This window comes from Dendrobates tinctorius, unplaced genomic scaffold (assembly GCF_039654945.1).
Source record: "Dendrobates tinctorius isolate UK_male_01 unplaced genomic scaffold, ASM3965494v1 ptg000043l, whole genome shotgun sequence".
NCBI lineage: Eukaryota > Metazoa > Chordata > Amphibia > Anura > Dendrobatidae > Dendrobates > Dendrobates tinctorius.
The window spans coordinates 6,983,442-7,000,574 of record NW_027361711.1 but is presented as its reverse complement, the minus strand read 5'-3'; the positions used below and the strand labels follow the sequence as shown (position 1 = coordinate 7,000,574).

The 17,133-nt window shown below is 46.9% G+C and overlaps 1 protein-coding gene across 2 annotated transcripts in view; it reads right to left on the bottom strand.

Moving 5' to 3' along the window:
• Positions 1-16,601, bottom strand: part of FBXO38 (F-box protein 38) — a 122,962-nt gene extending 106,361 nt beyond the window's left edge. The window contains exons 1-7 of one of the 2 annotated variants that reach the window (XM_073575178.1): positions 16,461-16,601; positions 13,341-13,497; positions 5,042-5,175; positions 4,209-4,372; positions 3,838-4,003; positions 3,615-3,752; positions 1,931-2,068 (exon numbers count right to left, since the gene is read on the bottom strand). In XM_073575178.1, the coding sequence (XP_073431279.1) occupies positions 1,931-2,068; positions 3,615-3,752; positions 3,838-4,003; positions 4,209-4,372; positions 5,042-5,175; positions 13,341-13,468 (868 nt within the window). In that variant the 5' untranslated portion in view covers positions 13,469-13,497; positions 16,461-16,601. The remainder of the gene's footprint in view (positions 1-1,930; positions 2,069-3,614; positions 3,753-3,837; positions 4,004-4,208; positions 4,373-5,041; positions 5,176-13,340; positions 13,498-16,460) is intronic. The other variant, XM_073575179.1, reaches the window with a different exon arrangement.
• Between the last annotated feature and the right edge of the window lie 532 nt (positions 16,602-17,133).

Here is a 17,133-nt window from a genome sequence, read left to right as displayed (position 1 = left end):
AACCAATAATGATGAAATCCATATAAGATACAAAAACCGCATGTCAAACTAAAAACCCATACATACAAACTGCATAAATGCAAATATATATATTTTTATATTTATATGTTAAATATTAAATTATACCGCATCCATGCATATTATCAAAAAATAATAGACATACTAAACACCCCCACTGAAACGCATATACAAACACATAAATATACAAAAGAAGAACATATTAACAAAAAAAAAAAAATATATATATTATTTTGTTAATATGTTCTTCTTTTGTATATTTATATGTGTTTCTATTGTTTGTATATGCGTCTCCTAGGTTACCCTCACCACGGAAGGTGTCGATATGACGCGCCAATGTTCCACTGACGTCAGTGGAGCAATTGCTCCTGGGACACGGCACGCCCGACGCCGGAAGTGATGTAGTGGTGCCGGACTCTCCGCCTCCATGCGCTCGCTCTACACAGAGCGATTGGATCCGGCTCATATATGAGGGCCTATTTAAGGCTAACAATTTCAGGAGGGATTATATCGCCCCCCGAGGAAGCGAGGTGCGAAACGCGCGTCGGGGTGTTCTGTGTGACGTGGCGACATTTCTTTATTCTGGGTAAGGGAACTCTTGATGTTTATACACATGATCTTTTTTGCTAACACTACTTAATGGATTATACTGGGATGTTTCCTCCCCTCTTTCTAATGTAGTGTGTCTCTATTAAAAAATTTTAAAAAAATTTTTTTTCTATTCATGTTTACATTAATATTTAATAGATGACACTTATTGTTGTTAGCATTATAACTATTGATTTTTACATGGGAGTTTCTGGTACCTTGTTTACATATGTCTCCATGTCACAACCACGGTTGCATCATTATCTGCCTCTTACATTTGTATAATATTTTTTGTATTTTTTGTAATTGTATGTTTTGTCATTTGAGGAACTGTTTTTATATTTAATAAAAGTGAACTTTTTGTATAGATGACAAAATGCATTATTAGTATTTTTCTGATATTTTTCTTTCTTTGGGAGGGAATTTAAACTCTCATATTTTCTTGATGATATGCTATTTGGACAGAGAGTGTCCCTAATTAAATTATGGTATTTTTGTATATCCACATTCCTGGCTATGTATTCATCACTTCAGTATATGCAGCAGAGCTGGGAGCCGCAGGATGTGCCAGCGCAGGTGTAGCAGGGCTGGATGCTGCTAGATGTGCCACCACAGATGTAGCAGAGCTGGATGCTGCGGGATGTTCCACCATGTTGGCTGCGGGATACTGTCACATAGTCCACCCTCAATCCACCATCCCTTTGATAGGGAGGTGGAGAAGGAACTGTCCGCCTCCTTCCATCATCCGCTTTGAAACAGTGGTGAAGCAGTGGGGGCTGCACGGACACCAATAGATCGGGTCTCTGTCCGGCTCCCAGTGAAGGGACATATAGACTACATTCCATGCGGTCGCCTCTTGCAGGTGTGGGGAGATCAGGACCGTGAAGGGACAGTCGCCCGTAAAATGAGCTCAGGCATGACCCAGTCGTCGCAGGAGAGGGTACAGGGAGGTATACTCTGCGTTCTCGCCTGTTGATGTTTCAGGGGAGATCAGATCCTAGAGAGGATCCGTCGCCCTCTTCACTCCGTTAGATAAAAAATAAAAATTTACAGAAAATTCAAAAGATAAAATAAAAACGTTGGGGTCTGAAGCCAGACCCAAGTGCCACCTACAGACACCAAGCAAGAACTGATTCAACCTCAGTCGGTGGGCGGGTGTATACTGCAGAGGAGGAGTTAACTTTTCTGTGTTTTCACTTAGTGTCCTCCTAGTAGCAAGCAGCATAACACCCATGGTCCTGTGTCCCCCAATGAGGCGTAGGAGAAAACAAGTTTATCCAGTTATTCTGAACATTAATTATGGTATGTACCGAGTATCACTTACCAGACCGCCAACTGTCCTCCACAACATGTTGTATAAGGCCACCTAAAAAAGGAACTCGAACAAGCTCTAAATGCTCCAAGTTGCGAGCTGAAGCCAAACCAGTGACCAATGGCACATATTTTAAGGAATTTGTAGGTCCTTTAACAAAACAAAATGACAAAATTAAGGCTACAAAAAGATGTATCCGTATATAAAGAAAAATAAAAAAAAGTGACTTCAATCATATATGACATAAGCTTGTGTACTCAGACTGACTCAAAAGGAAAATTGACGCTAGCGATCAGTTACAATTACAGGGCAATGTAGTAGCACGATATAAGTCGGGCATATCAAAGGTTCTTTTTTTCTTTATACTTGTGCCCATGTCTTTAGAGTTATGGAGACAAAAGACAATAGCATGCCTACAGAAATTGGGAACACCCGTATAGTATAAAAATTAGACTTTATTGAAAAAAGTAGCACCTTTTTAAATGGTGTTTGTTTCTTTTGGCAGAACAGGGGTTAATCGGCAATGTTGGGAGCTCTGGGAGTATGAGCTCTCAGCTGAGGTCGGTTAGCCACTCCCATCCCTTTTATAATCTGGGTCCTGATTCGAACCCATGTCAGACCTAGCTTTTGCTCCATGGCTTGGAGGAGAGGTGTTTATATGACGAGTTTTGGAGGCATTATTTGTGAATGTTGCATGGTTTGTAAGTGTGATCATTCCCTTCCCTCCTGTTACTTTGGTTATTCCCCATCATTCACTCCCTGAAGCATTTGTTATATGTGAGTAAATATTTGCATGCTTGGTGTTTTCAGTTTACCCTTGTTTGTGTTGCCTTGTTCTTCGGAATAGTGTACTGAGGTGCACAGTAGCGCCCCTCTTCCCTGGGTGGGGGAAAAGAACAGACCGAGGGCTGATTCAGGAGATAAGGCAAGAGTGGAGGCTCCAGCATTTTCAGCTTCAGAAGTATCCCGGGGAATAGGGCGAGTTAGGGCGTTCCCTAGTGGTAGGGACAAGGAAGAGGCCCTGGTCCCGGGTCACAACACTTAGGCTGTTAAGGATTTAACTATACACTGAGCTCTGCTGCATCAGTCTATTTATCCCTGATCCAGCTGTTGCTATGCATTATTTCTTAAGCCACAGTAAATACAATCATTATGCAGCAGGTACGTTTGCACATTTACAATAACCCATGTTTCCTTAGAACTACCTGGAAGTATTAATTACTATGAAAGAGTTTTCCTGTTTCCTTTTGTCTAAACCTTGGTGCGTTTTATGGTCCCATGTCGCATATAGTCCAAAAGATAAGGAAAACGTTAAAATGACTTAAACACCAATGGACAAACTATAGGGTATCACTGTCAGAAAAATCTAAAGACCAAAGATAGAGTTTCAAGATGAAAATGAAGGCTCGCATTCATCAAACTTTGTGTTTTTAGAAGCCAGTTTTGATGAAGAGTGCGCTGGATAAAGTGTCTCAAATTCAAAGATATTTATGGTGTTTAAAAAGGAGATGCTGCTCACAGTTTTCTTTGTTGGCAAAGCAGAGCAAAGTAGAAGAAAAGTATCTATAAAACAGAATACTAAAGGGAGCAGCAAGAATAAAGTAAAAAGAAGTCACTTTTGGTCCTTTTTAAAAAAAACGTTCTCCAATTAGGGTTTGCAATCCGGTCAAAACATACACCACTATTGAGTCCTTACCAGCACAATTTCGCATCACAAAGGTTCGGAGGCTAATGCACAAGAAGTCTTTAAAAGGCTGAGGTTTGGTTAGACGCACCCATTTTAAGTACAGATGACGCAGCATAGGAATGCATGGGATTTCAGGAACATTCACACCTGTATAGAGTGGAAAATGTGGCAACACCTTAGTAATTTAAGACCATGTCAGTGGATAAGCAATTTATGTGTATCAGATACCTACCCACTAAATGTAACGTCTGGATTTTTGCACCAATGGGTATTTTGAGTTTATTTTCTGGGGGAATGGGAAAAGCTCCATTTCGATTCCGAAACTTGCCTAGAATGTGAACTTGTGGCATATAGGTCCATATAGCTTCTACAAGTTCCAGATGTGAGGTCTCTACACCCTGGTGATAGTGCGGCAATAAAAAGATAAATTGTTAGGTTATAGAACACATTGGTACATGACAAGACTACTCCGAAGACTGAACATGCAAGTATCCATCTGAATATTATTACACATCTAAGGTGTATCGACAGAAGACATCACAGCAGGGATAGATCACATTAAGACTCTTACTGGGTTTATGGACATGCTTAAGAGTTGCTCACCAAAAGATTTGGGCATGATTGCAAAGCTTCTAGCACACCGGGAATGCTGAAGGCCTCATGGCCTCGAACTCTGCGCCTCTCCAAATATCTCGGGTGAAGGCCATAAAGCTGTTCAATATCTGGCATCTTCTTAAGTAGTTTCAGAAAACTGGAATCAGTGAAACCTACAGGAACAGAAAATAAGCAACATCAATCGGTGACACTTTCATCTGTATGGAAACACAAGATAAGTCTTATAATTAGACAATCTGTGGAAATAAAGAGTCCAGTAATCCTGAAGGAAGGTACAATGGTAATGCTAATGTACAGAGCAAAGCAACCCACAAAGAGGTCACTCAGCCCCTTCAAAAAAGCCAACTGGTAATCAGTCGATCTGATATTGATTACCTACGGATGGGGCACCAATTAAAACTGGAAACTCTTAAGAGTTAAATACACACACACATATATATATATTATATACATACACACACACACTTTAGAGGGGAAGGTCTTATTTATACTTAAGAGATCCATAGGAGTGCTCGTTCCTGATTATAGGCCCTTGTAAACATGCAAACAATCTACGTCAAATGAGGAAAATGCTGGCAAAAATTATTGTTACCGGCAGCACTTCACTTGTATAAACAGAAAATGTGCCATCAATAACATGATGTTTCATGGGGACAGAATGATCATACTAGCGATCGTTTGGTTCCAATTATTGCTCATTGAGCATCAACTGACACATCCACAGTCAACTGGCACTCGTTTTTTTCAGTCCGAAATCGGCATTAGTCAAATACTATTTGGCTAGAAAAACAGAAATAATAATAAATATAACTGTTGCTCACCGGTTGGCATATACTCCCACCAGCGTCCAGCGCAAAGGTCAACCATTTTGACGACACGCAGATACAGAGTCACCGCTTCCTTCAGCTTCCTGGACAAGCACTCCATGCACATGATGTCTTGCAGTGGCAGATATCTACCAAGAAAACCGAGAAGTTGTGTTATGAGGACCTCCAATAATACAAAGATTACTTATAAATTTAAAAAAAAAAAATGCATATGTGACAAATGCAATGCTTTGTGGTTAGGAAAAATTAACTATTACATTTTCTTAAAGGAAACAGAATAAAGCAGCAACTGAGCCACTGATTTTTAGGTTTCATTTTTAGAGCATTTAATGTACAGTTCAAATGACAATTAAATTATTCTTGCCATTCCAGTTAGTGATTCCAAAACTTGTTTTTTTTTTTTCAAAGTAAAAGCATTGTGCAAGAGGAAAAATATGGATTTTTGGTTCTTACCGTAAAATCTCTTTCTTGGAGCCTTCATTGGGAGACACAGAATACCATGGGGTGTATGCTGCTGCTGCTGCTAGGAGGCTGACACTATGCAAAACAAGAAAATTAGCTCCTCCCCGGCAGTATACACCCACCGACAGGCACTAGGCACCTCAGTTGGTGAGAAAGCAGTAGGAGAAGCAACGGAAACTCTCTAAACATATGTACCAACCCAACAGGGGACTCAAAGACCCAACACGGTACAATTTAAACAGGGAGGGTGCTGTGCCCCCCAATGAAGGCTCCAAGAAAGAGATTTTACAGTAAGAACCAAAAATCCATCTTTCTTTATCGCCTTATTGGGGGACACAGAATACCATGGGACGTTCCAAAGCAGTCCCAAGGGCGGGAACAGCAATAAGGAACGAAAGAACAGGAAAGGCTTAGGTCGGCCGGTGCGCCACCGCCGCCTGCAGAACCTTCCTACCAACAACTGCATCAGACGAGGCCTGGGTATGAACCCTGTAGAACCTCGCAAATGTGTGCAAGGATGACCAGGTCGCGGCCCTGCAAAGTTGCAGAGCCGAAGCCTGGTGTCGAACGGCCCATGAAGCTGCCACAGCCCGGGTGGAGTGAGCTCTCACTCCCGGAGGGGGCCGTCTTTCCTGAAGTCGGTATGCTTCCTGAATGGTAGAACGAATCCAGCGAGCGATCGTGGATTTGGATGCCGGAAGCCCTTTCCTGTGACCTTCAGAGATGACCAGCAATGAATCGGATTGACGAAGTGAAGCGGTCCTAGCGAGGTAGACACTCTAACAACATCCAGCTTGTGGAGTGACCTCTCAAGAGGGTGAGAAGGAGCTGGACAAAACGATGGAAGAACGATATCCTCATTGATGTGAAAGGAGGAAACCACCTTTGGCAGGAAGGAAGGAACGGGCCTGAGGACGACTTTATCCTGATGGAGCACCAGATAAGGAGAACGGCATGACAAGGCCGCTAACTCAGAAACTCTTCTGATGGATGTAATGGCGATCAAAAAGGTCACCTTCCATGACAGAAGTGACAAAGGAATGTCCTGGATGGGTTCAAACGGCGCCTTTTGGAGAGCGCCAAGAATGAGATTGAGATCCCACGGTTCTATTGGTGAATGATGAGGAGGAGCCACATGAGCGACTCCTTGGAGGAACGTCTTAACCTGCGGTAAGGAAGCGAGCTCTCTTTGAAAGAGGATAGACAAGGCAGAAACCTGGCCCTTCAGGGTGCTGAGAGACAGACCCGAATCTAAGCCAGACTGGAGAAAACCCAGTATGGACGGAATGGAAAAGGCCATTGGAAAAACTTTTTTTTATCGTCGCACCAACGGAAAAAAGCCTTCCAACACCTGTGGTAAATGCGGGAAGAGGCTGGCTTCCTGGCTTTGATCATCGTCTGAATCACCTGGTTGGAAAAACCTGATTCTCTTAGGATTGCGGCCTCAACGGCCATGCCGTTAAATTCAGAGACCGAGAATTCTCGTGGTAAAGGGGGCCTTGCGAGAGAAGATCCGGACGGACTGGAAGTCTCCAGGCAACGTCCGCGAGCATGTTCACCAGTTCCGCATACCAAGGCCGTCTCGGCCAGTCTGGAGCCACAAGAATTACTGGAACGCCTTCCGATTTTATCTTCTTGACCACTCTTGGGATCAAGGCAAGAGGTGGAAAAAGATAAGGGAGTTGGAACTGGGACCACGGAATAACTAGGGCGTCGCAAGCGACGGCTAGAGGGTCCCTGGACCTGGCTACGAAGCGCAGAACCTTGTGGTTCATCCGAGATGCCATGAGGTCGACGTCCGGAGAACCCCAGCGCTTGCATATCTGATCGAAGACTGAGGGATGGAGAGACCATTCGCCTGACGCTAGGCCTTGACGACTCAGAAAGTCGGCTGCCCAGTTTTCCACCCCTGGAATGTGAACGGCGGAGATTGCTGGGACGTAACGTTCCGCCCAGCGCAGAATCCTGGCCACTTCTGACATGACTTGGTGGCTGCGCGTGCCGCCCTGATGGTTTATGTACGCCACAGCCGTGGCGTTGTCCGACTGAATGCGGATCGGCTTGCCGACGAGAAGGGGTTGCCAGCGAAGAAGGGCCAGAAAGATTGCTCTGATCTCGAGCAGATTGATAGGAAGAAGAGCTTCCTGAGGGTTCCAGTGTCCTTGAGCCGTTCTCTGATGAAAAACCGCTCCCCAACCCAGGAGGCTGGCATCGGTGGTGATCACTTGCCACCGAAGCGGGAAGGACCTCCCTTGGAGGACTGATGAAGACATCGTCCACCAAGTGAGGGATTGCCTCACTTTGAGAGGGAGAAGAATTGGCCGGTCTAAGGACCTCGTCGTCTTGTCCCAGGCTGAAAGGAGGGACAGCTGAAGAGGACGAAGGTGAAACTGTGCAAAGGGCACTGCTTCCAAGGAAGTTACCATCTTCCCCAGAACTTTCATGCAGAATCGAAGGGGAATGGGCGTCGGCCGTTTGAGGGCTCGAATCCCTTTGAACAGAACTGCAAATTTTTCCCTCGGAAGAAACACCCTGGCCAGGTTCGTGTCGAACTCCATGCCTAAAAAGGTCAGACGCTGAGTGGGGCTGAGGACGGACTTTTCTTTGTTGACTAACCATCCGAGACGGTCGAGAGTATCCAGGGTTATCTGAAGACTTAGGAGACAGTCTTGACGGGACGAGCACTTGATTAAGAGATCGTCCAGATAAGGAATGATGAGAATCCCTCTGGATCGAAGGATGGCCATGACCGTCGCCATCACTTTCGTGAAAACACGGGGAGCGGAGGCTAGGCCGAAAGGGAGAGCCGTGAACTGGTAATGATCGTCCTGAATCGCAAACCTGAGATATTTCTGATGCTGCAAGCAAACAGGGATGTGAAGATAGGCATCCCATATGTCCACAGAACAGAGAAATTCTCCAGGCTATCACCGATCGAAGAGACTCCATTTTGAAGTGAAGAATCTTCACGTGGCGAATGAGCAACTTGAGGTCCAGGATTGGCCGCAGGGAACAGTCTTTCTTCGGGACTACGAAGAGATTTGAGTAGAACCCTGAAAACCGTTCGTCTGAGGGAACGGGAACAATCACTCCGGCGGAAAGAAGGGAGGAGACGGCCTGAAAGAATCCTGGAATGTGGGACCGTTGTCTTGGAGGACGAGACAGGAAAAAACGCCTGTCTGGCGGGGAAGAAAATTCGATCTTGTAACCGGATGCGATTAGTTCCCTGACCCAAGCGTCGTCGACAACCGACAGCCAAGCGTCCACGAAAAAGGAAAGTCTGCCTCCCACCCTGGAAAAACTTCCAGGTGGGGGTGCCCCGTCACTTGGAGGCAAACCTACCGGAACGGGCACCTGAGGACCTGCAGTATTGTCCTCTAGATCTCCAGCGGGGAGCGGGCTTGTAAGAAGGTTTCTTCTGCTCTCGCTCCCTAGATGCGGAAGGACGCTCTTGCTGGACAGATCTCTCTGTGGACGAGAACGGACGAAAAGGCCTAAAGGGCCGAAAACCCTTTCTATTAAAAATACGTCTTGGTCGAGACAAGTACTTTTGCCCCCAGTGGCGTCGGAAATTATTTGATCCAGCTTGGCCCCAAAGAGCCTAGAACCATGGAAGGGCAGATTGGTGAGCGACTTTTTTGAGGTGGTATCCGCATTCCATGACTTTAACCAAAGAACTCGGCGGACAGCTACTATATTGCTGTTAGCCCTAGCAACGCAACCGGCCGCATCTAAGGAGGCGGCTAAAAGGTATTTACCCGCGTGATTAATTTGATCTGCTAGATCTGCCAGCTCGTCCTGGGGAGCTGCCGCTAAGATGCCCCTGCGAAGAATTTTTGCCCAAGCCGAAATGACTTTAGCTACCCAGGAGGAGGCGAAAATAGGGCAGAGGGAGGCACCGGAGGCCTCAAAGATAGATTTCGCCAAAGATTCTAACTGCCTGTCTGTCGGATCCTTAAGCGATGCACCGTCTGGAAGGGACAGAACTGTCTTAGAGGCTATGCGAGAAACGGGAGGGTCCACTTCAGGGGCTTTGGTCCATTTAGAAAGCAAATCAGCCTCAAATGGGTACAGAACATCCAAATACCTGCGGCCCAAAAAGCGTTGCTCAGGGTGCTCCCAATGTTTGGCTAGAGTAGTATCAAACTCGTTGTGGTTTAGAAAAGTTATAGATGGAGGTCTTGAACGTTTAAATGGAACAGAACATTCCTGAGGAAGGGGCTTGTCCTGCTTAATCTCCAGGGTTTGGAAAATAGCTGAAAGAAGACTATCGACCATACTTTGTGTTTTAGACATGTCATCTGCTTCTGAACTAGATCCTGATTGTGGATCGTCGTCTGACCTAAGGTCGTCCACTGAAGGAGACGGACACCTGGGTGAAGCAGACGGGCCTAGCGAACTGGAAGACGAGCCCGATAGGAGACGCTTCCTGGACATCCTATTCTGCCTGTCCCTCTGAAGGTCGCGGTCAGGAGCGGACGACTCACCCTGAGAGGCGGTCGGAGCAGCGGTGGCTGAAGATAGCTGAGGCAAACGTTCTAGGACCTGGACCAGGGACTGAGAGACTTTGGTCAGATCGGATACCGACTGAGACATAGCTACGGCCCATTCTGGGAGAGGAGAAGTGCCCCCATCACGGAAATCTGTGTGCTCCTGAGAGGCCGACATAGCTGAAGGACTGCAGGACGGGCAGAAAGGAGATGGCTGACCCGAAGCCCACTTCCTTTTACAGCGCGCACAGGCGTAATGAGTAGCGGTGGGCCTGAAACAGAGCTCCCCTGCAGGGTTGGGTATAAGGAAAACTGCGCTGAATGGCCGCGGAAATTGGGGAAAGAACTGTGGAGGAGGGCTAATATCTCTGCATAGAGCAGAGCCTACCTAGTTCCGGCGAGCAGCAGAAATGCTGAAGTGTCCCCCAAGCAGCGCAGAAAGGCAGGACCGAAGAAACAGGAAATGCCTGATGAGGTGAGCGGTGGGCGGAGCTTAGCGGCTGAGCCGCAATTGGAGCTGGCATGAAGGAAGGGAACGAGGAGCCCTGTGATGGGCTAAAAAAGGCGCGAGGAAAGCGCGCTCAGAAGGAGGAGGAGGCGCCCTGAGAGCGGGAGCTCAACTGAAAGTAAAAACCGGCGCCGCAGCCCCGTGATTAAATCGCCCAGGAAGGAGAAGAGAAAGTCCCTGTAATGGAGGTACTGGGCGCGCAGGAGAGCTGTGGAAAACCATGGCCAGCTATGAAAACAGGGAGAGAAAATCCCTGTATTCAGCCCTTTAATATGAGTGGAGAGGCGCGCGGCTGGTGAGAGCGGTGCCCGTCAGGCAGGGAGAGGGGCGGGAAATTCAAATAGCCTGGTGATGTCCAGTTACCCACCAATGTGCCTCTTGGGGATGCTGCGGGCTGGAGGGATCGTTCAGGCACCTACCTGACGTCCCTGAAGAGGATGACCACAGGGACCTCTCACAAGGGTAGTGGCAAGTCGCTGGCCGCTGTCCTCTGTACCCGCGTTCTGCAGAAGACGGCATTAGCCTCTTGATGGCGAGGGGAATCTTGCGATCGCCGTCTTCCTCTCAGCCCTGTCCCGAGAGAGGGGTGAGGAGGGGGATTTTGGCAAGGACCAGCCACCTGTCCACATCCCATAGCACCCGGAGGTGATATGGGAAAAAGTCCTGCCAGCGCACTGAGAGTTGCGATGTGGGATCACCACACTGCTCGCTCAGCCGCCTGATATGGGAAAGCAGAGTGAACTTTCACCCTGTTTCCCGACTTGAATCTGCAAAACAAAAGACAAGAGAATTAAAAAGTTCCACTAGAACACCTAAGGAAAGAAAAGGTTAATTTCGGATCTGGGAAGATCCCGGTCCGCCTCCTACAGACACTAAGCACAAACTGAGGTGCCTAGTGCCTGTCGGTGGGTGTATACTGCCGGGGAGGAGCTAATTTTCTTGTTTTGCATAGTGTCAGCCTCCTAGCAGCAGCAGCATACACCCCATGGTATTCTGTGTCCCCCAATAAGGCGATAAAGAAACAAAATTTCTGTTCTCTTTTTTATATTGCTGTAAACATTTACCGTTCCTTTTTTCCCATTTTTTTTAGTTCCACTGAATGAAATGACTAAGCGATCATAGGAGTGCTCACATAGTACACGGCAATGCTTCTGTGTTATGCCTGTTGGTGTTTTAGTAAAGGATCCTGCCTTAAAAAGGGGTGATACCCTTTCAAATATTAAGCTGCAGCCAGGGCTGAATATTAAGACATAAGGAGCTGCTCTGTATTCACCTACCTGAAGTCCACCGGCGAGCGTCTGCTGCTGCTCCAAGAGCCTGGCATTGGCTAACATCACCTTGACAGCCAGTGAGCTTAACGGATCGGCCCGTGTAGATGGAACACCCGCATCAGAGCCGCTGGGCTCAATGAATGGCTGCCAAGATGTCAACGTGATATCAGTGCAGCAGCCAATGACAGACATGAGGAGCAGCGCCGGCACTCATCAGCTGACCTGTGGAAGGCGAGTACAGTGCGGTTTGTTAGGTTTTAAAGGCACTGTCAGCACAGAATGGCTGTTCAAACCAATTACAGGCGCTTGGTGCCCTCATGGCATGGCCAAGCAATTAAGTGCACCCTCCCACCTGTTCTATCTCCACCCTTCTCCGTCGTCTTTAGAAAACCAGAGCAAACATTTAAAGAGGGTGCGGTGGAAAGAGAGAAAACATGTAGGTGTAATTTTTGGCCAAATACACAGCACCTGTAATTGGTTTGACCAGTCATGCTTTGCTCATGGACTTCCTTTAACAAACTGCAGATGGGGAAATTTTTTGCAACTGTTTTTTTTTCTCTCCACTTCTTCATTGCAGAGATGTGGAGAGAAGAGTAATTTAATTATTTGTATTTATTTTACTCATTCATATATAGCGAAATTAATTCCCCAGCTCTTTACAGACATTATTGGCACTGTCCTCGATAGGGCTCACAATCTAAATTCCCTATCAGTATGTCTTTGGAATGTGGGAGGAAACCCACGCAAACACGGGGAGAACATACAGACTACTTGCAGATGATGGCCTTGGTGGGATTTGAACCCAGGACCCCAAAGCTGCAAGGCTGCAGTGGCCACCGTGTACCTTCAGCAAGAAGTAAGAATGGGAAATGCACATCGGGGATAATAGTGGGCAAGTACTGGACTAACGTTATGGATAAAGCAATCCTCTTAACTAGTTTACATAGTTGAGCCTTAAAGAGGCTGTCCACTACTTTAGCATTGATGACCTATCCTAAGGATAGATCATCAATGTCTGATTGGTCGGGGTCAGACACCAGGCACCCCCGTAGCTGATATCGGTGTCTGAGGTCACTGGCCAGAAATACTCACTTGCAGAGCTGGTCATGTTCTGATAGTGAACGGGCCTTGGTACTACACATCCGTCTCCTGTTCAAATGAATGAGGTGGATGTGTAGTACCCTGCAGGAGCCACTATGTGAAAAAGGAGCAGCTCCGCAAGTGAGTACTTCCGGCCGGGGCCTCCGATAACAGTTAATCCCCGGGGTCCTGGATGTCGGATCCCAACCAATGATGACCTCTCCTCAGGAGAGGTCATCAATGCTATAGTAGTGGACAACCTCTTTAACACTTTCCAAGATAGTTATAAAGGATGTTACATACTGTGCCACCCATATAACTACAATTGGCACGTGTGATCCATCTGTCAGCCTTTGCTACTGTGATTACCTGGGCGTTCGCCTTTTTAAATACCTGTTTGCCAATGTGGCACACTTTTTATTATTACTTTTAATGATGGATAATAGAAGATTTATAATAGTTGGATAATAAAAGACACTCACTTAAATATATGACAAAGCACTTCATGGGAGAGCTGATTCATGTAATCCTTAGGATCACCGGATTTGTCCATCTCTTCATTATCGCCATTAGCTCTGCATCCTTTCACCGATTTCCGTCGGGGCCCCATATTCAAAACTTAAATTTGTAAACACCTTTCTTAGAAAAGAAAAAAATAATAATTTTAAAGTTTTGTACAATGAATACAAGGCTACTATATACTACTAGATGGTGGCCCGATTCTAACACATCGGGTATTCTAGAATATTTCTCTCCGCCGTGGATCTCCCGACGGTAGCAGTGGCATGCGTCATTCGAATTGCGCGCCAATTCGCGGCCAGACTGCGCCTGTCTCTGATTGGTCGCGCCCGGCCGGGCGCGACCAATCAGCGACGCGGGATTTCAGTTACAGACAGACAGAATTAGACGATTATATAGTAGACTAGATGGTGGCCCGATTCTATCGCATCGGGTATTCTAGAGAGTCTCTGTCAAAATAAAAAAAATAGTGATATACTCACCTTCCGACGGCCCCCGGACTCTGTCCCTCCTCTCACCACGCTCCCTGCATCTTCCGGTCCCAGTAATGCTTTGTGCGAAACACTGCTGATGACGTCATCTCCGGCCCTTCTCGTTAATTATTACTGGGACCGGAAGATGCCGGGAGCGTGGTGAGAGGAGGGACAGAGTCCGGGGGCCGTCGGAAGGTCCGAGTATATCACTATTTTTTATTTTAACAGAGACTCTAAACTACCCGATGCGATAGAATCGGGCCACCATCTAGTGTATTATACTCATGTTACACCCGGAGCTGCTGTCACTGTTCTGCTGTTACCTAATGTATTGTACTCCAGTTACAACCAGAGCTGCAGCCACTGCTCTGCTGTTACCTAATGTAGTGTACTCCAGTTACACCCAGATCTGCAGTCACTGTTCTGCTGATACCTAATGTATTGTGCTCCAGTTACACCCAGAGCTGCTGTCACTGTTCTGCTGTTATCTAATGTATTGCACTCCAGTTACACCCAGAGCTGCAGTCACCGTTCTGCACTTACCTAATGTATTGTACGCAAGTTACACCCAGAGCTGCACTGTTCTGCTCTTACCTAATGTATTGTACGCAAGTTACACCCAGAGCTGCAGTCACCGTTCTGCTCTTACCTAATGTCCTCCTGTTACACCCAGAGCTGCATTCACTGTTCTGCTGTTACCTAATGTAGTGTACTCCAGTTACACCCAGAGCTGCTGTAACTGTTCTGCTGTTATCTAATGTATTGTACTCCAGTTACTCCCAGAGCTGCAGTCACCATTCTGCTCTTACCTAATGTATTATACTCCTGTTACAGCCAGAGCTCCAGTCATTGTTCTTACCTAATGTTTTGTACTCCAGTTACACACAGAGCTGCTGTCAGTGTTCTGCTGTTATCTAATATATTGTACTCCAGTTACTCCCAGAGCTGCAGTCACTGTTCTGCTTTTACCTAATGTATTGTAGTCCAGTTACACCCATAGCTGCAGTCACCATTCTGCTCTTACCTAATGTATTGTACTCCAGTTACACCCAGAGCTGCAGTCACTGTTCTGTTGTTACCTAATGTATTGTACTCCAGAATATGTACAGGACTGTGCCTGTGTAATGAGCGACGCCGCAGTGATGCCTTTAACGGCTGTAATGTGCCTGTACGATAAGCAATGCAGCCGTGTTGCCGCGACGACTAAGCAACTGTCGCTGATTGGTCGCGGCAGTTAGGCCGCGACCAATCAGCAAGGCAGGATTTCCATGACAGACAGAATTAGACAATTATATAGTAGCTATCTAAAGTGCAAGATTACCAGCTTTAAAACACATAAGAAAAAAACAAACTATTTTTCAATTCACACTTGCAGATGTAGTATTTGATAAGAAGAGCAGTGCAGCACGCCGATATTCTGCCCACCATCCTGATAGACACAGGAGTGGTACCTGGCAGAAAACATTTGGGTGCTGCTCACGTCAGTCACTGGACAGATCTGACGAATATCCTGTTAAAGTCACTCGACATGAGCATGTCACATAGATAGTAGCACATGATCCTTCAGCCAAACAGCATTTACAGGATATCTTTTCTGATGAAAAAAAAAATAAATAAATAAAAAACACGTTGGGCCTGCTTTGTCGGTACGAATGTGCCCCTTATTTTCCTTCCAGTGTTTCTGTACACCAGTACAGAGGCATAAAGGGATTGCTTTATAAAAGGGAGTGAGGATTTATCATCAGCTCCTATTGACAAATCCTGTCCTTGTGCCTTAAAGAGTACCCAGACTTTTGATCACTAGGCTGACCGGGCCATCTGCTTGCTGGAGAGTAAAGAGGTCACAGCAATCGCCAGATTCACCGCGATGTCATATATGGGTCCAACTAATATGAATTGTACATGCCACATACTCCGCTTTGCTTCGCTCTAAGGTATATGGCTGTATGGAGTCAACATTACCACCAGAGCAGTCTCCCACTGATGCAATCAGCACCTATGGTTCAAGGGGTATTCCATCATAGACAGGTGATCACTAGCACCCCCTTTGGAGGACACTGTCCCCCATCCTTCCCTGGTCACAAGACCAAAGCCTGGAGGAGTTGAATGAATGGGCGGGTCACACACGCATATGTCATGGACTTCGAAGTGGATCGGCCATTCCATTCATCTCTTCTGGGATGTGATCTTTACAGCCAAGGAAGAATGGAGTCACAGGTGGGGTGTAAAGCGCAGGGGTCCTGGCAGCGATCTCCTATCCAATAGATGTAACGAGAGGAGGATTACCACAGAAACACCTAGTGATGAGACCTCCTCTGCAGCGAAGACCCCACATCTGATCCCCACAGCACCAGGCACTTCCTCTGCATCACTGCTGGGGCTTGTAGTGACAGTGAGCTACAGATAAGAGGCCATGTGCTGTCAGTGTCACCCTGTGTGCACACATGGAGGGCAGCGCCACACTCTGCAGGGGAAACTTTTAACTGTAAACAATAACGAGAAGCAAGACATGACGTAAAGCAGTGACAAGTGTCGTGAAGCAGGAGGCTTCTGTACAGCGTGTTCCCCTGCATACAAGCAAATGGCAGCCGTCACCTCCACTGACTTTACCTCCCTGCCAAGTGCACTGTGCGAGCCGGCCCCCGGCCGTCCAACTACCGAGCTTCTGTGGGTACCGGAAGCAGGTACAGACAGTGCAGGCAAACACTTCCTGACTCAGCCCCGCCTACTGCTCCATGTACAGCCAATCAGCGTCCGCTATGTGCATAACCAGTGGCAGTGCAGACTTTACTGTGTACAGGGGAAGCACGAGGGCCGAAGACAGCTTCCATTGGTAGGCTGTAAGCACGTGATAACACGGCGTGACGTCACGTTGTTAATGTCAGCTGGAGAAGCGCGCTGTTGTGCGGTCACTGTGTAGTTCCGCCCGTGGCCGGTCGCTAGTGGGGGGCGGGCTGTTGGCTGTAGTCTCCACGCAGGGAATAACGCTTCTGTGTATATAGAGGTTATATACTCTCCACAGAAATGCTTAGCCAGCGCTGATAACCTCGTGGTGGGAGGCCTCATTTACACAGTGGTTGATCATGCCTGTACCTGGTAATGGGGTGGATCACATGTGTGTAATTTTTTGCAGATCGAGTGGTCGGTGCAGAATCACGGAGACCTGTCCAAATGTGGACCCCGTGTGAGTCTACGGATCAGCGACAAAATCAGTGCTGGGATGCCATCTAGGTGCTGTCTGGGTCTCACTGACGGGAGAAAGTGGCGAAACCGGCTAGGAAGA